Consider the following 22,664-nt stretch of genomic DNA (forward strand, 5'->3'; position numbering starts at 1 on the left):
TGTTCAAACAAAAACTTGCACGTGAATGTGCATAGCAGCACTAATCACAATAGTTGAAAGGTGGACACAACCCAAATTGTCCATCAGCTGATGAATGAATAAACAAAAGTAGTGTGTCCATCTAATGGAATATTATTCGTTATTCAGATACATGCCGCAGCTTGGATGAAGCTTCAAAACATTATGCTAAGTAAAAGAAGCCAGACACGAAGGCCTCATATTGAATGATTCCATTTATATGAAATATCCAGAATAGGTAAATCAGTAGAGACAGAAAGCAGATTCGTGGTTGCCAAGCACTAAGGGAAGGAGAGAATGAGGAATGACTGCTTAATGGGTGTAGGGTTTCCCTTTAGGGTGATAAAAAATTCTGAAATTAGATAGCCTGATGGTTGCACAACACTGTGAATATATTTAATACCACTGAATCACATACTTTAAAATGGCTGAAATGGTAAATTTTATGTTAAGTCATTGACTCAATGGACATGAATTTGAGCCAACTCTGGGAGATAGTGGAGGACAGAGGAAACTGGCACGCTACAGGCGATGGGGTCACAAAGAATCGAACATGGCTTAGCAACTAAACAACAAATGTATGTTTCTATAGATACAAATATCTACAGATTTATAGACAGATAGGAGAAGGAAATGGCAACCCACTCCAGTGTTCTTGCCTGGAGAATCCCAGGGACGGGGGAGCCTGGTGGGCTGCCGTCTATGGGGTCACAGAGTTGGACACGACTGAAGCAACTTAGCAGCATCAGCAGCAGATGATAGATAGATAAACATTAACACAAAATAGATACTAAAAATTTCTTTTTGAGTTCAGAGAATTCACTATACGTAGATATGAACTATAAGAAATGCTGAAAGAACTTCTTGGCACTAAGGAAAAAGGATTCTAGAAGAAAGCTCAGAGCTCCCGGAAGAAATAAAGATCATTGGAAATGATAACTACAGAATAAAGGGAAGACTGCTTTTCCTTCTCTTCACTTCTTAAATAGTAATCTGACTGCTAATGCAAAAAGTATAATGTTGAATTGTAAAATTTCTAACACATTCATATTTAAAGCATATGACAACATTAGCACAAAGAATGGAGGGAGTAGATAAATGAACTGTTAAAATGTTCTTTCATTTTACATGGAATAGTCCCATATTTACTCTAAGTTTGCTATGATAAGTTAAGGGTACAGATTGTAACCCTTTGGAGTACTAGTATATCATACAGAGAAGTATAACTAAAAAGCCAATAAAGGAAAACATGCAACTTCTGATTCCAGTTGTGACAGACTAAGTCATATTGAACTTGCCCTCCCGTCATAAACAACTAGAAAATGAGATGAAATTTATGAAATGAACGGTCACAGACATTGAACCATGTGGAGCAGTGATTCCTGAGAGAAGGGAAACAAGGTGATTCCTGGAAGCACTCTCTGGACTGGGGCACATGGTGGTGGCACCAAGCAGAACAGCAATCTGAATGGAAGAAAGAGAAAGCAGAGTACAGGGAGGCTAAAGCAAATTTGGTGGGCGGAATACCAGAGAAAAGAGAATTACATAGAAAATTATTCATTCATGGGGTCAAAAGTTATTGAACTGTATACTTCTGGTGTATGTAAATTAAATACATGTAATGAGTTGTATGTAAATTACACTTCTATAAAGTTGATTTAAAATGTGCAAATAATTATTAACATTGAGAAATAGAAAACATGCGTGGCCCTATATAGATGAAAGAGAATGAATTTGTTATCAAAAATTTCCCCACAAATAAAACTACAGGTCCAGATGGTTTCCCTGTGAATTCAAAGTTTTAATTAAACACTTAAGGAAAAAGCAATACGATCTTCCAAAAAAAAGAGTTTTCAGAAAACAGAGGAGGAAAAATTTCCCAGTTCTTTTTATGAGAACAGTTTAACCCTCATAATTAAAAATTGATAGGTAGTAGAAGGAAAGAAAACTACAGATAGACATCAAACATGGAAATATTAAAAAAGAATAAAGTATCCAAATGAACTTCATTCCAGTAATAATAAGGCTACTCCCAGGAACAAAAGATTGGTTTAGTATTCCAAATCAATCAATGTGTTGCATTAACATAACAAAGGATAAAAGTAGAATTACCTGAATATAGATGCAGCAAAAGCATTTGATAAGATTTAGCACCTATTCCTATTCCTGATGAATACTCTCAACCAACTTAGAAGTGACTGTCCTCATCTGATAAATAGCACACATAGAAAGTGTTAGTCGCTCAGTCGTATCCAACTCTTTGTGACCTCATGGATAGCCCTCCAGGCTCCTCCGTCCTTGGAACTCTGCAGGCAAGAGTACTAGAGTGTGTTGCCATTTCCTTCTCCAATACACAAAAAACCTACTGCTAATAACATATTTAATAATAAATTTTGAAATACTGAGAATTTCTCCCCTATGATCAGGAACAAGTATATCTGTTCTCACAATTTCTATTAAACATTTTACTAGATATTCTAGTCAGTCCAATAAGACAAGAAAAAGAAATTGAAAGCAAAATATTTGAAAAGAAAAAGCAAAAATGTTTTTAGTCACAGAAAACATGATAGTTTATGTAGAAAATCCAAACAAATCAATATATAAGCTATAATCAATATATAAGCTAATCAATATATAAGAATTAAAAAATGGATTTAGCATGGGTTTCAGACACAAAGTCAATAATCAAAAATCAAATATATTTCTATATACTATCAGCAAAATAATTATAACATGAAAACTTTAATCCCATTTTTTAGAAGCACCAAAAAAAGAAATACTTATAAATACAACTAATAAAAGATAAGAAAGCCGTCTACTGTGAAAACTACAAAATATTGCTGAGAAAAATTAAAGCCTTATATAAATTCAGAGCAATATCATGTTCATGAATCAGAAGATTCACCATTAAGAGATCTATTCTCCCCAAATGTGCATATTCATCACAATCCTAATCTCAACCCAATAGACATTTTTGTAGACATTAATAAATGGAGTGTAAAATTTTTATGGAAATGCAAAAGAACTAGAGTGGTCAAAACAGACTTTAAAAAGAAGAAAACTAGAATTACGTATCATTCCATCCTTACTAGAACAGTTCAAGTTAAAAAAACTAACCACACCAAATATTGGTGAGAATGGGGAGCAACTGGAACACACTTTGCTTGTAGGAGTACAAAATGTTAACGCTTCTTTGGAAACAGTTTGGCTGATTTTATTATTATTATTAAACAACTCAAAAATGAGCAAAAGTCTTGAACAGACACAAAAGAAGATATAAGAATGGTTAGTAAGCACTCAGATAGGCATACAGAAAGATGCTCAACATCTTAAGTCAACAGGCAAGAGCAAATTAGAAAGCATCCCATTGCTGCTGCTGCTCAGTCGCTTCAGTCGTGTCCGACTCCATGTGAACCCACGGGCTGTAGCCCGCCAGGCTCCTCTGTCCATGGGGATTCTCCAGGCAAGAATACTGGAGTCGGTTGCCATGCCCTCCTCCAGGGGATCTTCCCAACCCAGGAATAGAACCAGGGTCTCTTGCATTGTAGGTGGATTCTTTACCAGCTGAGCTACCAGGGAAGCCTCACTTCATACCCACTACAATGGCTAAAATTAAACACTGACAACACCAACTGTTGACAAGGATGTGGAGCGATTAGAACATACATTGCTGATAAGAGTGTAACGTGGTAAAACCACTTTAGAAAACAGTGTGACTCTTAAAAAATTAAACATACATCACAACCTAGCAATTCCACTTCTAGGGATTTACCCAGGGGAAATAAAAACAGACATGTTGATAGAAAGATATAAACAAGACCGTTCACAGAGGCTTTCTTCATAAAGGCAAAAACTATAAACAACTCAAACATCTATCCACAGGAAAATGGGTGAATAAAACTGGTTATTTTTACAACTGGATGGGCTTCCCAGCTGGCAGTAATGGTAAAGAATCTGCCTGCCAGTGCAGGAGACATAAGAGACGTGGGTTCAATACCTGGGTCAGAAAGAGCCCCTGGAGAAGGGAATGGCAACCCACTCCAGTATTCTTGCCTGGAGAATCCCATGGTCAGAGGTAGCCTGATGGGCTACCGTTCACAGGGTCGCAAAGAGCTGGACATGACTGAAGTGACTTAGCACATACGCATGCATACAATGGAACAATCCTCAGTAACAAAGAAACTACTGATACACATATAAGGACATGAATAAATCTCAGAAACATCCTAAGTGAAAGAAAGCATGCATGAAAGAGTATATACTGTATGACTCCTTCTACGTGAAGTTCAAGCATGGATAAAACTGATCTATGATGTTAGAAATCAGAATAGAGGTTGTTAAGGGGTGGGGATCTTCTGTGAGGTGATATATGCATGTATCAAAATTCACCAAATTGTAGACTTAAAATGGGTGTCTGCTGGTATATGTAAATTTTATGTCAGTTAAAGAAAGATGTTTGCACCAAGATTATTAAAAGTTTTTTAATGGAAACAAGTTAAATATTTTCTGGTAGGGGGTTCGGAGAAGGCAATGGCACCCCACTCCAGTACTCTTGCCTGGAAAACCCCATGGACGGAGGGGCCTGGTGGGCCATAGTCCATGGAGTCACTAAGAGTCGGACACGACTGAGTGACTTCACTTTCACTTTTTACTTTCATGCATTGGAGAAGGAAATGGCAACCCACTCCAGTGTTCTTGCCTGGAGAATCCCAGGGATGGGGGAGCCTTGTGGGCTGCCGTCTATGGGGTCACACAGAGTCAGACACGACTGAAGCGACTTAGCAGTAGAGGGTTAGTTAATAAAGTGTGTACCCAAATTCCACAGCCATTGAAAATGATACTAGAGAAAGCAGTCTATTGACAAGGAGAGGTGTTCACGACAGTCGATGTGAAAAAGAAAGTTATCGAATAGTGTGCAGAGCATAACAGACATAGAAAAAGGTCTGTGGAACTCCCCTGGCGGTCCAGTGGTTGAGATCCACCTTCCAATGCAGGGGCTGTGGGACCCAGGGTGTTCCCCTGGTCGGGGAACTATGATCTCACAAGCCTCTGGGCAACTAAGCCCACACCACACCTAGAGAGCCCCGCTCTGCAGTAAGAGAAGCCTGTACGCCACAAGCGGAGAAAGCCTGCGTGCCACAGCAAAGCCCCAATGCAGCCCTTCCCCAACGAAATAAAGGGTCTGGGGGTTTTCTTCAAGTGAGACTGGAGGTTACCTTGAGAGGTAAAATTCTGGATGTTTTCACTTTTCTACACCCAACATGTACTTGCTTGTGCAATAAGAAAAAAATATTTCTAGATAGATGCAGATATTACAGTTAATTCTCCTTATTCAGGGTAGCCACAGTTCATCAAGTCCCTGGGGAATCCTGAATCAGTGACTACTGAACCAACACTTGTAGGGGAAATACAGGATTAGATTCCTGTGAGTATCAGGTCACAGCATTTTCGTCAACTGATCAATACGATCAATACATAACCTTGTTTTATGTGGGCTTCCATCTAAAGACATCTTATTGAATATACATTGTAGATTCATTAACATTTAACCCACAGCCAATAGCAGCACTATAACTCATGCCAAGCAAAGCTTACTTAACACATGTTATTTTCTCAGGAAGTCACATCCGAGTCTTTTTGCATTAAGAACATTGGCCGGCGCTATGCTTGGGGATATTTTAGACAAGGATATCACTCCCCCCTGCCAAAAAAAGAAAGGCACAAAAATGCAAAAAACATGGCACTGAACAGACTGTGAAAAGGACGCTTGTTTGCATGAGAACTGAAACCAAGAAGCAGGGAGCCAAAAAAAAAGAAGCAGGGAGCCATCCGGTTCAACCTCCTAACACGGGAACACACGCGAGGTGACTCTAATTTTTTATCACTCTGCACACAGTTCTTGAATGGCCACAAAAATGCTTCAGGTATTAATTTGGGTTACAAATAAATTTTAGTACAATTAACAAATGCAGAATCCTCAAATAATTAGGATGGGGGACTTCTCTGGTGGTCCGGGTGGCTAAGGCTCCATGCTCCCAAAGAAGGGGGCCCAGGTTCAATTCTTGGTAAGGGAACTAGATCCCACACGCCACAAGTGAGAGTTTGCATGCTCCAACTAAAGATCCCGCATGCTGAAACTAAGACCCGGCACAGGCAAATAATTAAATAAAAAGATATTTTTAAAAATAATTAGGATCAACGGCATATAGACATGAGGCTTCCCTGGTGGTTCAGTCGGTAAAGAATCCGCCTGCAATGCAGGAGCCCCGTCTATGAAGGAGAGCATTCCCAAGCCTCGGGCCAGCACTCCTGGGGCATCCAGGGAGGAAATAGAAGGGGAGACCTAGCAGAGGGAAACAGGTCCAGAGACAGGCTATCTGGGAGGCGGGAGCCACCTACCCCAGGCAATCCCAGCCCAAGTCGTAAAACCAGAGACCCGACAACTTGGAAGGAAGGCCAGACACATCAGAAAAAAAAGGCACTTCTCCTGGGGAATCTCATCTGAGGCAAAGCGAAACCACGGAGGAGGGCACCTCTGACCTGCGGGCTTTCCAGAGAGGTCGGCCTGGGAACCGAGTGGGAGTTCACAGTCCAGGCCCCTCCACAACCATCTCAGGAATGTGTCTGAAGTCACAGACACCGCTCTGACTTCGCCTTCTGATGGGTTCGTCCTTGGGAATGTAAAGTCGTTACCAGGGCTTCCAGAAGCCAGTCCCAACCTCAGCCGAGGGCCTCCTGATCCCAGGAATCCCTCAAACCCATAGGATTCACAGGACCCTCATGCTCACAGCTGGATAGGGACCACTCAACCCCAAGGCTCCCTGAAAGAGGCAAACCTCATCCCAAGCCCTAAGACGCACACACGTCCTCATCGAGGCGGGCAAGTCTGGAAGATCCTTCCAGAGGGGAGGGCTGGCAGAGGCTCTGAGGCTGAGAGTGTCTTTCGATGTGCTGACACCTCTCACTAATTAGCTCAGGATGCCCAGACGTTTCTGGTGAGTGCGCTGATAACCCACATCAGTGCGGTTGACCAGGGACGACCTTTCTTCTGGAGGGGAGGTTCCACATACTCTCAAGGGCAGGTGGCTCTGGGGGCACTTGACCAGGTCAGAGTCACCCCGTCTCCTCTCCCAGGAAGGGTGGGCCCCCAGCCCTGCTTGAATCTACTGCTGTCCTGGTGGGCAGAACCTCCCTGAGAATAGAGCTTGACCCCCAAACACCCCTGGCCTGATGCTGCTTGCCAAATGCCGTGCTTCGTCCGTGCAGTCTGCAAGAATTACCCAAAACATGTGCATGGGCCCAAAAGGTGATGACCCAACCTTTCAATGTCACGGAGCCCACTTCAGGGCACGGGTCATCCTGGGAGAAGGTCACCTTGTTTCCTTGCCATTCATCTCAGGTTACAGCTCAGGTTCTGTGAAGTTGGATGTTAACTTGTACAAAACTGCAGAGATGTAAATGATTTCTCGGTAGAGAGGACAACCTCAAAGGTTTTGTTTTATTGTTCTGTAGGATCTAACTTGGGCTTCCCAGGTGGCTTGGTGGTAAAGAACCCACTTGCCAGTGCAAGAGACAGAGGAACTTGGCAAGCTACAGTCCATGGGGTCGCAAAAAGTCGGACACGACTTGGCGACGAAACAACAACAAATAGTATTTTAACATACATGTAACTAAAATCAGGCTTTCCGGAGGCTCAGTGGGTAAAGAATCCACCTACAGTGCAAGAGATGCAAGAGACTGGGGTTCAGTCCCTGGGTCAGGAAGATCCCCTGGAGGAGGGCATGGCCATCCACTTCAGTATTCTTGCCTGGAGAATAGCCAGGGACAGAGAAGCCTGGCGGGCTACAGTCCATGGGGTCACAAAGAGTCAGACATGACTGGAGGGACTGTGCATACACACATAACTAAAATCAGTAAGTCAGGGAATAAAAAAAAAGACGAGAGAGGAACGTGTTGTCAGAAAGTCAAGGTTGAGGACAGCTGCTGTTTCCAAATACAAAACTGACTCCTGAGCCGGGGGATGGCCCAGCTCTTCTGGAGAACCGGGTGAGCTGCAAATCTGTTCATCAGGCTGGACTCACCTTCGCTGGACGTGAGCGGGGTAGCAGTGGGCTCTGTCACCCGCTCTGATTCCCGCCTAAGTGCTGCTATCTGGCCCCTTCGGGCTCCAGAGTCAGACTGAGCCCAGGGCCCAGGGCTCAGAAGGGACATCTGGCCCTGGGCCTCTCCCTCTCTCTGAGCACCAGCTGGGCGGAGGGGCCAGTGGGGTGAGGCCCTCCTGTTCCTTCCACCTACCAGGCCCATCTGCCTTATTCTACAACAGGTGTGGCTTCAAGGCTCACAGGTCCTCATCTGCATCTACTCCGAGCCCACATACCCAGCTCTGCCTGCCCCAGCTCCTGCGTGAGTCGGAGCCAGAGCAGAAGAAATAGGCTGTGCGTTGAATTTCCTCCCCAGGCCGGGGCTTACGATTCTCCTCCAGGCCTGGCCCGAGCAGTGCACACATGGACCCCACCTCGGTGCCCCCCAGGCAGGGTGTCAGGCTCACCCCAGCTGGCTGGTCCTGAGCGTTTAGTTCGGAGATGCTTGGGAGAAAGAAAGAATGTGAAAAAGAGAGGAACTCCTCCCAGAAGGAGGGCAGGCGGGAGAGGAGCGTCCAGAGACTCTGAGGACTGGCCTGTCCAGCAGCCATCCCCCGACCCCCTTATTTAAAAATTAATACAATGATAAACCCAGTTACAGGTAAATGACAATTCAGTACATTTAGCTGGATAATATAAAAATTTACATATTCACAAGCACATAGCTCCTTCATCAACATCGATCATTTTAGTCCATGTAGTCAAAGTCTTCTGGCATCCCAGAGTTTTTATCGATTTTATTTTCTCCAAACCCAAATTTTCCCCCGAGACTCACCCTCATCACAGTTGCTCCCAGTAAAGCCAGGGCAGCACCTCCATTCCAGCGCCGTCACCGTTCGGTAGGACACTCTGTATGTGGGTCTGATCAGAGTCCTGTAACTAACACAAGGGCAGCATCAGGACAGTGTGAGGGCCCCCCTCCGCCCATCGCAGACCTCACTCCTGCAGAGACCACCCAGCCCAGCCAGATACAGAAACACAAATATCATATAATATCGCGTTTATGTGGAATCTAAAAAAAAAACGAACTTATTTATAAAACAGAAACAGACCCACACACATAGCAACTAAATTTATGGTTGGCTCAGACGGTAAAGAATCTGCCTGAAATGCAGGAGACCCAGGTTCGATCCCTGGGTCGGGAAGATCCCCTGGAGAAGGATCTGGCAACCCACCCCAGTATTCTTGCCTGGAGAACCCCATGGACAGAGGAGCCTGGTGGGCTACAGTCCCTGGGGTCACAAAGAGCTGGACACAACAAAGCAACTAACACACACATACACACACACAAAGGGGATGGAGGGATAAATTAGGAGTTTAGGATTAACAGATACACACTACTACAAATAAAACAGATAACCAAGGAGCTACTGTATAGCACAAGGAACTACACTCAGTATTTTGTAATAACTTCTAAGGGAAAAGAATCTGATAGAGAATACATGTACGGGGTTCCCAAGTGGCACAGCAGTAAAGACTTCGCCTGCCAATGCAGGAGACACAAGAGACGGGGGTTCAATCCCTGGATTGGGAAGATCCCACAGAGCAGGAAATGGCAATCCACTCCAGTATTCCTGCCTGGGAAATCCTATGGACAAAGAAGCCTGGCGGGCTACAATGGGATCGCAGAGTCAGACACGACTGAGCACCCACACGTACATATAAAACTGAGTCACTTTGCTGCACACCTTAAACTAACATAGTGTAATTTACACATTGGAAATCAACTGTAATTTAAAAAAGGAAAACATACATATGATTGATTTTCACAAGGGGCAAAAGTCCAGCTTTATGATTCAATTTCCATCAGGGCTTGATCAAGTCTGCACAGCTTCCTCTTGAAAGCAAAACTGCATGACTTCACAGAACTTGCATCTGCTGACACCAAGCAACTTAATCATGAATGGGAAAATTATGAATTAATTGAGAGCAGCAGGCATAATGTTTTTAGGCACACTGTTGACAGGAAAACACATAAGTCACGTTTCGAATTTCAGAAATAGTGCGCTAAATCTGAAAAATCCTGTTACACTAATTTTTCTTTGGGGAAAAAAAAAAAAATCTTCTCCCTTGTGTTTCGTAAACATTCCAGCAAAGCCGCTTCCCCCTGGAGCTCTAAGTTGGGGATAGGGGAGGAGGAAGGGTTGGCAGGGCGCAGCCAGGCAGGGGCTGGAACCTTATAAGTGAGGGGACGGGAGTCTGCAGGGAGAGATGCCCAGGGGCAAACCCAGGCCTCGGGGACCCTCAGATCCATGGCAGGAAGATCTCAGAAAGCAGCTGGCATAGGCCACTGGGGTGGGGGGCGGGAGGGCAGAGGACCAGTCAATGTCACCACTCCTCACAGCAAGGGACCTGAGGAGACACAGCAGGGTAGGTGAGCTTGGGTCCAAGGAGTCCAAACAGACTGTCTGCATAAGAAACATGGTATCTCCGACTCAACGGACATGAGTTTGATTAGACTCTGGGAGTCGGTGATGGACAGGGAGGCCTAGCATGCTGCAGTCCATGGGATCGCACAGAGTCAGACACGACTGAGCGACTGAACTGAACTGATAAGAAACATACAACATTTCTCACCCACGCGTTCACTCACACACACACACACACACACACACACACACACACACACACTCACACTCTCACAGCTGCTTCTTGCTGCAGATCTCCCAGCCAGAAACAGGCCCATCTGGGGAAAGGAAGATGCTTTAATTTCAATTTAAAATGTCATTTTTTTAAATTGGAGTATATAGTTGCTTTGGGGCTTCCCTCATAGCTCAGTAGGTAAAGAATCTGCCTGCAATGCAGGAGACCCAGGTTTGATTCCTGGGTCTGGAAGATCCCTTGGAGAAGGAAATGGCAACCCACTTCAGAATTCTTGCCTGGAGAATCCCACCGACAGAGGAGCCTGGCGGGCTACAGTCCATGGGGTCGCAAGGGCTGGACACGACTGAGCTACTAAATGACCACCATGGCTGCTGTACAATGTTGTGTTAGTCTCTGCTGTACAGCAAAGTGAATCAGCCACACTGATTCATATATATGCAAACATACAGCCCCTCTTCCTTGGATTTCCTTCCCATTTGGGTCATGACAGAACGTTGAGTAGAGTTCCCTGGGCTACACAATTGGTTCTTTTTTTTTTTTTTTTTGGCCGCACTGCATGGCATATGGGATCTTAATTCCCTGACCATGTCCCCCACATTGAAAGGGCAGAGTCTTAACCACTGAACTGCCAGGGAAGTCCCTTGGTTCTCATCAGTTATCTATTTTACACATTAACAGCGTATATATGCCAATGTCCCCAGGAGGAGAGCATGGTAACCCACTCCAGTATTCTTGCCTGGAGAATCCCACGGACAGAGGAGCCCAGTGGGCTACGGTCCATAGGGTCTCAAAGAGTCGGACACGACTGAAGTGACTTGGCACACACGCCTGCATGCCAGTCCCAATCTCAGTTCTAAAATTAATTCTTAAAGGCAGATTGTTGCTCTGGCTAAGAGGGGCTGGAAAAGCGAGGGAACCCCTCCCATAACCACAGCACCATGGGGTAGATGGAGCCCCGGGCGCTGGGGGCACCAGCTGAGAATTTAGGGTCCTGACCCTAATTCACGATGGGAATTGCACATGTTCCGGAACCTCCCTGAGCCTGTTTCCTGGTTTGCATGCTGAGGACCAGGATGCTGGGTGTGAGGCTCAATGGAAGGGCATGTGTGAGAGCAGAAAGGGATGTGTAGGTGCTAGGTTCGCAAAATACAGCCCTGACCTCATTCCTCCTGGCCCGCACCCTTTGGTCATCCCCACTGTGGTCAGGAGACAGTCTGAGCTGTTTAGCCCCGGGGACCAGCCCTTCTCCAGCTGCCGTGGCTGCCCCCAGGCCCCTTGTGCCATCGGCTGCGCCTCGGCCTCCAGCCCAGGAGCCCTCCAAAGGGCTCTTCACTGTGTGCCTTGAGTGATGATGGGGACAAAGTGATAGCAGATACAATGAGAGCTTTGAGTACTTGCCATGTATCAGGCACTGTTCTGACACATAACAATCCTAACAGGGGGATGCTATCACCATTCCTAATTTACAGATAAGGAAACTGAGGCACTGAGAGCTTCAGTAACTCTATCAAAGTCACACTGCTAGAAGGTGGTGCAACTAGATTCTGCCAGGCAGAACTGGCAGAACTTAGGAATACTAACTTGTGTGCATGCAGTAGCAGGGCACCCTGTTCCTCTCTGCATCTGGCCAAGGTACTGAGACGTGGCCCCTGAACCAGAGGGAGAGCTCAGTCCCCAGAGAAGGTCTTGTTTTGCCCCTCATTCCAAGCGAGGGCCATGGGCTGGTCTATCCCATGTAGGACCAGAAGCATCTGGGTGGCTGTGAAGGCCAGGAGCAGGGCCTGCCAGTAGGTGGCGCTGCTTCACCAGTCCAGCAGGCCGAGGCTCAGACCCTCCACCCTCCCCTGAATGCCCAGGGCAGGTGCAAGTGTCCATGGGCTTATTCCCATCACTTTGCCCTCCTACGTCCATGAAGAACTCCCAGCCCTTCCACTGGGGTCCAGTCCACAGATCCACTGATCTTTCTAAAATGATTCTGTTTTGTGGCTGATCTCTCTCAAAACTTTCCACAGCTCCCACAGACCAAAGACCACACTCTCCAGGTCAGCGAATAAGGCCCCACCTAGCGTCCTGCCCTCGCCTCCTTGCACAACCACCAGCCAAGGCTCCTCCCCCCACAGCACAACAAGCAGCTCTTCCTGCCTCCTGGCCTTTGCACGTGCAGGCTCCTCTGCCTATTGGCCCATCCTCCTGTACTCCGCAGAGAAAAGCCCCAAGAGCCTTCAGAGTGTGATGCCAACATCCTCTTCCCTGTGAAACACCCCCAGTCCTGGCCAGAGCGATGGGCTCCTTCCTCAGCAACCCCACACCCTGTACAGAGCTTGGCTTTACATGCGGGGTGCCTGCTGTATACCAAGCACCGGGATTACAAGAATGAAGGAGGCAGCAAGACCTCTCACGGTGCTAGAGCTGGCGGTGCAAATTCTGTATCATAGGTGTGAATATGTGCCTGTGCATGGTGCTTCCCTGGTGGCTCAGATGGTAAAGAATCTGCCTGCAATTCAGGAGATCCAGGTTCGATCCTTGGGTAGGGAGGATCCCCCTGGAGAAGGAAATGGCAACTCGCTCCAGTATTCTCGCCCGGAGAATTCCACAGGCAGAAGAGCCTGGCAGGCTATAGTCCGTGGGGTCGCAAAGAGTCGGAAACAGCTGAGCAACTAACACACACGATGGTAAGTGCCAGGGAAGAAAGCACTGCGTTCACTACTTGCATTGCAATGGATTCGTTTTCTTTTTTTTTTTTTAATTAAAATATAATTTACAGGGACTTCCCTGGTGGTCTAGTGTGGCTAAGACTCCACACTCTCAAAGAAGGAGCCCAGGTTCCATCTCTAATCAGGCAACTAGTTGCCTTATGCCGCATCAAAGATCAAAGATCCCGCATGATGCAACCAAGACCTGGCACAGCCAAATAAACAAATGAATATTTAAAAAGGAAAGAAGGAAAAATATCTTGCCATGCGGATGGAAGACCAGGTTCAGAAGCTCATATCACTTAGCCAATTGACAATCCAGGCTAAGGCAAGACGTCTTTCAATACACTAAAAAAAAGCATGTCCATGATCCTACAAGTAACGCACATGTTTATACCAAGTCATGGCTGGTTCCAACGCTTCAAAAGGTATCATGATTTTCATAATGTGAAAGTCAGCGGTGAGGCAGCAAGTGCCAATACTGAAAGTGCCAAAGCTTTTAAAGAAGAGCTGCAGAGGATAATTGTGGATGAGAAATATCTGCCAGAACAAATATTGAATGTCGATGAAATGAGCCTGTTCTGGAAGTGTGTGCCGGAGCGAACGCACATTCATCAGGAGTCCAGGACAATGCCAGGATTCAAGGCTTTCAGAGAGCGCGTGGAAGGCTGCTTTGGGGGTGGAAAAGTTACCATGAAAGTCTTTCCTAATCTACCAGTGGGAGAACCCCAGAGCATTCAAGTATGTGAGCCAGGCATTCACTTCCCATTTGTTATCGCCATAACAAGAAAGCCTGGATGACATTAACAGTGTTTGAAGCCTGGCTTTTGAAGTGTTTTATCCGTCAGGCAAGAGAATATTGGAGGCAAAACAACATCCCATTCAAGATTCGGCTGATCTCAGACAAGGCTCCGGGGCATCCACAGCATATCAGGATAGGCATCCTGATGTCAAGGTTGTGTAGTTGCCACTGAACACAAGTGCACTCATTCCACCCAAGGACCAAGGCACCACAGCTACGTTCAAACCATACTATTGACACCAAATGTCTGTGCAGGGCCTGGAAGCAATGGAAACTGGTCGAACGCTCTGAGCGTTTTGGAAAGGTTTTAACATTAAACGTGCTACCCAGACCATGCATCGCTGCCTGTGGGAAGAAGTCACACAGCAATGAGTGAACACTGAACTGCACTTTGCAGAGAGTTTTAAAGAGATACGTGAACATGTTCAAAGGTTTTAACCAAGATTCTGTTGTGGATGAAACAGTCCCGAGATATGAATGCTTGGTACAGACCTAGAACTGGACATTTGAAGAAGAGGATATTCGTGAGCTTGTTGGTACCGAGGGTGAAGAACTTTCCAATGAGGAGCTGTTCGAACTGGAGAAAGAAAGGTGGAGAGAAGTTGAGGCAGAGGAGGAAGTTATGCCCGGGGCACCAGGAAAGTTCACAGCAAAGAAACTGGCAGAGACGTTTGCTGCCATCAGCAATGGTGGAAGGATGTTAGAAGAAATGGATGTCAATTATGGGAGGTCCACAAGAGCTGACAGGCAGATACAAGATGTTCTTGCTTGCTCTAGAGAAATATACAACGGAGAGAAGAAACACACCATATAGTCGAAACTTGGTATCTTCCCCAAGAACACTCCACCTGCTAAACCATCAAGTGTTGACGACCCGGTGCCTTCTCCCAAGCTATTCTGGAGCCTCATCAGAAGAGAGGAATGGACGACCCTGTCTCTGTAGCTTCCCCGTCATCCAGCGATTAATCTTAGCTGAGTGCTGCAATCACTCTTCAATGTGCTTTCAGCGGTGTATGCTAACGGGGATTCTGTTTCTCACTTTTCACCTTCTCAATCTCATGTAATAAATGGTCAACATTTCATTATAAAACAGGCTTTGTGTTAGGTGAGTTTGCCCAACTGTAGGCTAATGGAAGTGTCCTCAGCATGTTTGAGGTAGGCTGGGCAAAGCTACAACTTTCAATAGGTTAGGTGCCTCTAATGCATTTTTGACTTCAGGTATTTTCAACTTGCAGTGGGTTTGTGGTGATGTAACCCCATTGTGAGTCAAGGAAGATCTGTAGATAAATCTAGTGTTTAGCTCAATGAACTCTGAACCTATGTATACACCAACATCCCCATTGCTCCAAAGTCCTTTTGAACGCCTTCCAAGTTGATTCTCTAGCCCCCAGGCATAACCATTCTTTTGACTTCTCACTAGAGATTAGCTTTGCCTGTTGTAGAATTTCATATAAATGGAATCACACAGCATGCACTCATTTGTCTGCATTCTTTCTCCCAACCATCATGTCTGTGAGGTTCATCTGTATTGTTAAGGGTAGCATGTTTTGTTTCTTTTTATTCCTAAATAATATTTCATTACATAAACATACCACAATGTATCTGTTCTCCTGTTCATGAACTTTGGGGTTATTTCCAGATCCACTGTTGATACGAGTGTTTTTATACAAGTCTTTGTGGACAAATTTCCACTTCTTTAAGGTAAGTACCTAGAAATAGAATTGATGGGCCACAGGACGGATATATGTTTAACTTTAGTAGATGCTACAAACACATGTCCCAGACCTATTCGGATGAACGAGGTTCACGTGCCCAGCAACAGTGTGTGAGTTCCAGTTTCTCCATAACCAGTTTCTCCATAACGTTTGATATTGTCAGTCACTTTCATTTCAGTCATTCTAAGGTGTATGCAGAACTCTCATTTATAGTTTTAACCAAAGTTGAACTCTTTTTCATGTCTGCCATTTATTTATCTCCTTTTGTGAAGTATCTGCTCAGGTTTTTTGCCCACCTTTAAATTGGGTTTTGGGTCTTTCTTATGAGTTTGTAAGATACACAAGAGAGACCTTTTTCAAATGTATGTATTCTGAATGTTTTTTCCCAACCCGTGGTTTGCCTTTTCATTTTCTTAAAGTATATCTTTACTGATCAGTTGTAAATTTTTATCAAGTTCAATTATCATTTTTTAAATTTTACTATCTGCTGGGCAGGAGTCAAAGTTCATTATTTTCCATTTGAATGCCCACTTGCTATGGCACCAATTGTTGAAAAGACCTTTTTGCCTAAATGTTCCCACTAAAATTAAATTATTTTAGTGCCTTGTTGTGGAGAAGGCAATGGCACCCCACTCCAGTACTCTTGCCTGGAAAATCTCATGGACGGAGGAGCCTGGAAGGCTGAAGTCCATGGGGTCACAAAGAGTCGGACACGACTGAGCGGCTAAACTTTCACTTTTCACTTTCATGCATTGGAGAAGGAAATGGCAACCCACTCCAGTGTTCTTGCCTGGAGAATCCCAGGGACAGGGGAACCTGGTGGGCTGCCGTCTATGGGGTTGCACAGAGTCGGACACGACTGAAGCGACTTAGCAGCAGCAGTGCCTTGTTGAAAAAAATCAAATGAGTGTTCAAATGTGAGTCTATTTCTTGACTCTGTTCTGTTCCGTTGATCCATTTGTCCATTCTTGCACCAAAACCACATTGTCTCAATTAATGCAGCTTACTAATAAGTCTTGACATATGGTCATGTAAATCCTCCAATCTTGTTCTCCTTCAAGATTGTCTTGGCACCTAGGTCCTTTATATTCTCATTGCCTTTTTAAATTGTCTTATCAATTTCTGCAAAAAAAACACACAAACAACCCACTATAATGTTGATAAGATTATATGGAATCTATAGATCAATTTGTAGAGAATTGGCATCTTAATAATTCTGGTCTTCTTATCCATAAACATAGCACTTGCTGTGCTGTGCTTGGAGAAGGCAATGGCACCCCACTCCAGTACTCTTGCCTGGAAAATCCCATGGACAGAGGAGCCTGGTAGGCTGCAGTCCATGGGGTCGCATAGAGTCAGACACGACTGAGCTACTTCACTTTCACTCTTCATGCATTAGAGAAGGAAATGGCAACCCACTCCAGTGTTCTTGCCTGGAGAATCCCAGGGACCGCGGAACCTGGTGGGCTGCCGTCTATGGGGTCACACAGAGTCGGACACAACTGAAGCGCCTTAGCAGCAGCAGTGCTGTGCTTAGTCGGTCAGTCATGTTTGACTCTTTGCAACCCCATAGACTCTAGCCCGCCAGGCTCCTCTGTCCATGGGATTCTCCAGGCAAGCACTGGAATGGGTTGCTATGTCCTCCTCTAGGGGATCTTCCCAACCCAGGGATCAAACCCAGGTCCCCTGCATTGCAGGCGGATTCTTCATCTGAGTCACAAGAGAAGCCCAAACACAGCATACGTTTCCATTAATATAAGTCTTCTTTAATTTTTCTCAGCAGAGTGCCATCTTTTGTTAAATTTACCCCTAGGTATTTGTACTCCTCTGCTCAGGCTGCCATATTAAAATATAGTAGACTGGATGGTTTAAAACATCCTCACCAACACTTGACCCCAATGCATCCCTGCCCATCTGCGAGCCACTGATTGAGCACGTCCTGCCTCTCTGAACCCCCTGTAAAGTCTGGGCTAAGATGTAGCGGCATACAGATGATCTCTTGCTATCCTGAGACTCTCCAAATATGATGTGGAGTCTCCCATCTATGTCTCACTAACCCTGGTTGTTGCTGTTGCTGTTTCTTCCCAAGACAGACTAATTCCAGGGACTTCTGATCTCTCTGTTTTCGCTCCCTCTGTAGGGCAGATCCTGGGAGTTCCTTCACTGCCACTCGGCACATTCAGGGACATATATTCCCCAGGGGGTGGTTATTCACTCAACAAATATCCATGGAAACCTGGACCCTACCCTTCTCTGGCCCCTCCTATCAACGAGTCCAGGGAGATCAGTTCCACCAAGTAGATCCTACCTGCCCACTGCACTCCCTCACCCTGCCCTGGTCCGGCCTCCATCAGCACCCTCCCAGACAGCAGCAATGGGCCCTGACTGATGCCCCAGTTTCCACCCCCACCCCTGGTATTCCACCCCCCACTCAGCAGCTGGCTCCAGTGATGTTTTCAAAGCATAGGTCTCCTCCATGAACCCTTCCCAGCTTCCCTTCAATCTCAGGACAAAAACCAAATCCTCAGTATGACCACTTAGTCTTCTAAGATCTGGCCACTGTCCCTCCTGGCTGCCCACCCTTGCTCATGCCCACATCCACCACCTCCCCACCCCCGCTAGAACTTCAGCAGTCACTGGCTTTTGAATTTCTGAACCCACAGGGCTCCTTCCCATACCAGGGCTCATCATGCACTGTTCCCTCTGCCCAAGACACCACTAACACCAATGCAGCCCCCCGTGCGCTTCCTCTGAGAAGCCCTCCTTGATCAGCCCACCCCTCAGTTCCACCCACTCCACCACAGGCTGAACCCCTTTGACTTTCACTGTCATAGAACCTTCATAGAACCCTGACTTCTCTCCTAAACTCTTATCACCCTTATAAGTATACACCCACCTGGGCGATCATTTGTCTGACATCTGTCTCCTCCACTAACCCCCAGGCCTAGTTCAGGGTTTGGCGTATCATACGTGCTCAGTAAAAATTAATGGAATGAATGAAACAATCCATGAATAATTTGCACCAGATGGAGTCCCAGGCTGGGAACTTCAGTGCTAACCGAGACAGGGTAGCTCCCAGGAGGAGCTCAGGGTGACATTCTTGGAAACTGATGGATGCAGGGATGGGGAGCTGGGCATGGCCACTTCCACCCACCAGGAGGGCTCAAAAAAGACTGCCCACATGAGGGGAGACTGGAGGGAGGCCTGCTGAGCTGACAAGGTGAGGAGGCAGCCAGCACCAGGAGAACTAGGAAATTTGGATGATGTTCGGGGGCAGAATGCTTTGACAGGCAGACAGAGCACTTGGGGCGGCTGTGAAAGCCTGGAGTGCAGGCAAAGAGTCTGGACTGTGTCCCTGGAGACTGGCCATGCTCTCCAGGCATCCAAGGATGCTGATCAGAAAAATATTTCTGAGCCTGCATGAGATCATATTAATTTATACATGTATATAAACACATATTATTTACCATCTTTGCATACATAAAAAAATCAGTAAAGCTTAATTTCTGTCTTATTTTGTAGATTAAAAAATAAACAGGAGATTTGATGTGGTTTTTCCACCCCTCGACAAGAGAGTCTCGAGTACCCACAGGGAGACCACCCTTCCCAGCCGTGGGGAAGCCACCCAGGCACTGTGGCTCAGAGGAACATCCGTGATCAGATCTGCTATCAAGAGAGACCCCACCTGCGTTGGCATGGAGGCCGGATGGGACAGAAGAGATGGGAGGTGGGGAGGCGAGCCAGGAGGCTGCTGGCCGAGAAAGGGGGTGGGGCAGGCAGGGATGGATGGCTGCAGGTAACAGAGGGGAAACTGAGGCCACAGAGGAGCAGGGGGTCAGATTCCAGGTTATAAAGTGGCAGAGGTTGGACCGAACCTGATCTCCTGAAGGGACCCCATGTTCTCTCCCAGGAACTGGAGGAGGGCCTTGCCCTTTGCAGCCCCCGGGACCCACTCAGTGAGCAGGGCGGTCATGAGGTCCTCGGAGATGCCTGGCCACAGTCCTCCGGCAGCCGCTCAAAGACTGTCCTGGATAGGGGGCAGATGAGTCCTGTGTGTCCCCAAAGGCGGTCCTGGGTGCCCAAGGTCACATGAGAGGGAATATGAAGGAAGAGCTCCGGAGAGAGATGAGACGCCCGTCACTGGAGGTGTGCAAGCCAAGGTCATGGCTCTCTGGCCTCCAAAGGCGATGTCCCTACAACACCGTGAGATCCTTGAGTGGGTGCCATCGTCCTGGGCAGGGTCCGCTGGGAATGACTCTGCCAGGCCAATGACCTCATCTGGGGGAGGCAGGCGCCCCCTCCCTCAGTGGGCACCGCGGCTCCTGCCCCGACCAGGCTTCCTCACCGGGGACCACCACGAGGAGGACCAGACTGGGAGGTACCGAGACAGACTGGAGACTCAACAGGAAACGGGAGTGGGGGTTTCAGAAAGGGAGGCAGGAGATTATTAATCTCTTGATTAATAGCAGCGGGGCCGGCGGGGAGGGGGCGGGGCAGGGGCGGTCCCACCGCAGTTCTTCGGCAGGAGGCAGGGTCCTCCGGGCGCTGGCCTCCCCACAGTCCACGCCAGGCGTTCCCAAGTGCAGACGGAAGGAACAGCAGGCCCAGAGGGCAGTGTCCCCCACCCAGGTCGTCACTCACACTTAAGCCCGGGACCAGAGTCTACTGGTGGGGGACGGGAAGATGGTGGGGCGGAGGGTACCGCCGAGGCGGGGGAGGTGGACACATCCAAGCTTCTAGACCCACCCAGGCTGGCTGAGGAGGGGCAGGAAAGAAGGCCACGTTCTAAGAAAGCACTAAGTCCAGGACTTCCTGTGGCCTTGTGGGCTGCAGGCAACCCAGCCCGAGGTGGGAGGCTGGCTGGCAGGGGGCCGTCTGGCGGAGAGGAATGAAGGAGGCAGAAGTTCCGGCAAACCCCTCGGCTCAGCACATCTGGAAGAGGTTGGCTCTAATGCCATCAAAGAGCTCGGAGGGGCCAGGCAGAGAGCTGAGGGCAGGGAAACCAGGCTGAGGAAAACTTAACCCCCGCAGCCCCGGGGCTCCTCCTTCCGAATCTGGCTGGCCCTGCGACCACCGCGTCCAGCCGCTGACCAGGGGTTCTGGAGGGCGGAAGGGCGGTGGGTGACAACACCCCGACATCCGGCTGCAGGCCAGGGCTGTGTTTCCCACCCCGGAGCAAGATGGGGCCGTTTATCCCCATTTCCCAGGTAGGGAAACTGAGGCACAGGGAGCGGGCAGCACCCCTCATCCTCTGAACTGGTTCTGAGGGCCCTCGGGGCAAGGGTCCGGGTCCAGCCCCCTCACTACAAGCCAGAAGAAGAAGCCACCAGGGAGAAGACTGCCCCCCTCCAGGGTCTTCGGTCCTGCTGTTCCCTCTCCCCATCCTGCTTCCGCAGATCTCAGCTCAAGTGTCCCCCAGGGAAGCCCCAGAACCAGGGCTCACAGCAGAGACACCCTTCCCACCATTGGCTGTGAGTCTTGGATGGACATAGCCCTCACGCCCCAGCCCCACCCCCATCTCTGAGAGGGAGGGGTCCTGATCTTTTTGCACACTAGTGCCTGGCACTTAAGTGCTCACTCAGAACTAAACAGCTAAACAGACCAGACACAGGCTCAGAGAAACCTGAGTCAGGGCTGCAGGTCCAGAAGCCAGAGCAGGCATCAGAGGACCCGGGTCCATACTAGCGTGGACAGACTGGGCCCCAGGCTCAGTCCTCCAGGTCTCATGTTTGTCTGTGAACAGTAGTCTTGGGTGCCACCTCCCCCCCCACACACACACATTACAAAAATCCTACATAAAAAAATCACAGAATGGGAAAATCCACACCGGACACAGTTGTAATACAATTTTTTTCCCTTCGTTTAAGAGGATGGATATGTTTCTCTAATGAACATTCGTTGAGCGCCTTCATGTGCCCAGGCTCTGGGATGAGGACACTGTGGTCCTGCCACAGTGATGTGTTCGTGGTGGTTGGAGAGTCAGCACTGAAATCAGACTGCCTGGCTGCCACGTGGTTGCCCCTGCACAGGGGATGGGTGCCCCGCCCTGGCCTTTTCTCCTAGCGCTGCTCTGACAAGTCGCCCCCACTCCCTCTGGGGTCCAAACCCCAATCCTCCCACTCCCTCATTTCCCCACCTCCCCCACTACCACCCACACCCAGCCCCGGGCTCCTCAGCACTTGTTCTCCTATGGCTGTCCTCTGCCCATCTTCACCAGCCGCCTCCCCACTCTCCCACCTCATTGCTGGCAGTTTACAAACACGCTCCTGTGTCTCCTGTCTTAAAAACCAACCAAAACACCTCCCTGGGCCCCGTGCTCCGCCTCCAGCATCCAAGCCCCATTTCTTGCTTCCCTCACAGCAAAACTTCTGGAAAGAGTGTTCTATTCTCCAGTCTTCATTCCTTCACCCCTCACTTTTCTCCTCCACCCATGCCATCTCAGCATCCATCCCCATCACTCCCCAAAACTGTCCTTGCCAGGGTCCCCAGTGACTCCATGTTGCCAAACCCAATGGTCCTCCATTGGCCCTCATCCCATTGGCCACCCAGAAGCCCTGAGAGACTCCTACTCTCCCTCCCAAAACTTTCCTCCCAGGACACTGGGTTTTCTGATGCTGCTTCTGACCTGGCTGCTGCTTCTCATCTCCTTAGCCCTACCTCCCAGACTGTTCTGGGATCAGCACCCCTTCTC

The 22,664-nt window shown here is 47.7% G+C and overlaps 1 protein-coding gene across 2 annotated transcripts in view; it reads right to left on the reverse strand.

The window, feature by feature from the left end:
- Positions 1 to 22,664, reverse strand: part of COL26A1 (collagen type XXVI alpha 1 chain) — a 164,215-nt gene that overhangs the window by 83,835 nt on the left and 57,716 nt on the right. The window contains exon 3 of one of the 2 annotated variants that reach the window (XM_019988371.2): positions 8,935 to 9,038. In XM_019988371.2, coding sequence (XP_019843930.2) covers positions 8,935 to 9,038 — 104 coding nt within the window. The remainder of the gene's footprint in view (positions 1 to 8,934; positions 9,039 to 22,664) is intronic. The other variant, XM_019988372.2, reaches the window with a different exon arrangement.

Source organism: Bos indicus, chromosome 25 (assembly GCF_029378745.1).
Source record: "Bos indicus isolate NIAB-ARS_2022 breed Sahiwal x Tharparkar chromosome 25, NIAB-ARS_B.indTharparkar_mat_pri_1.0, whole genome shotgun sequence".
Classification (NCBI taxonomy): domain Eukaryota; kingdom Metazoa; phylum Chordata; class Mammalia; order Artiodactyla; family Bovidae; genus Bos; species Bos indicus.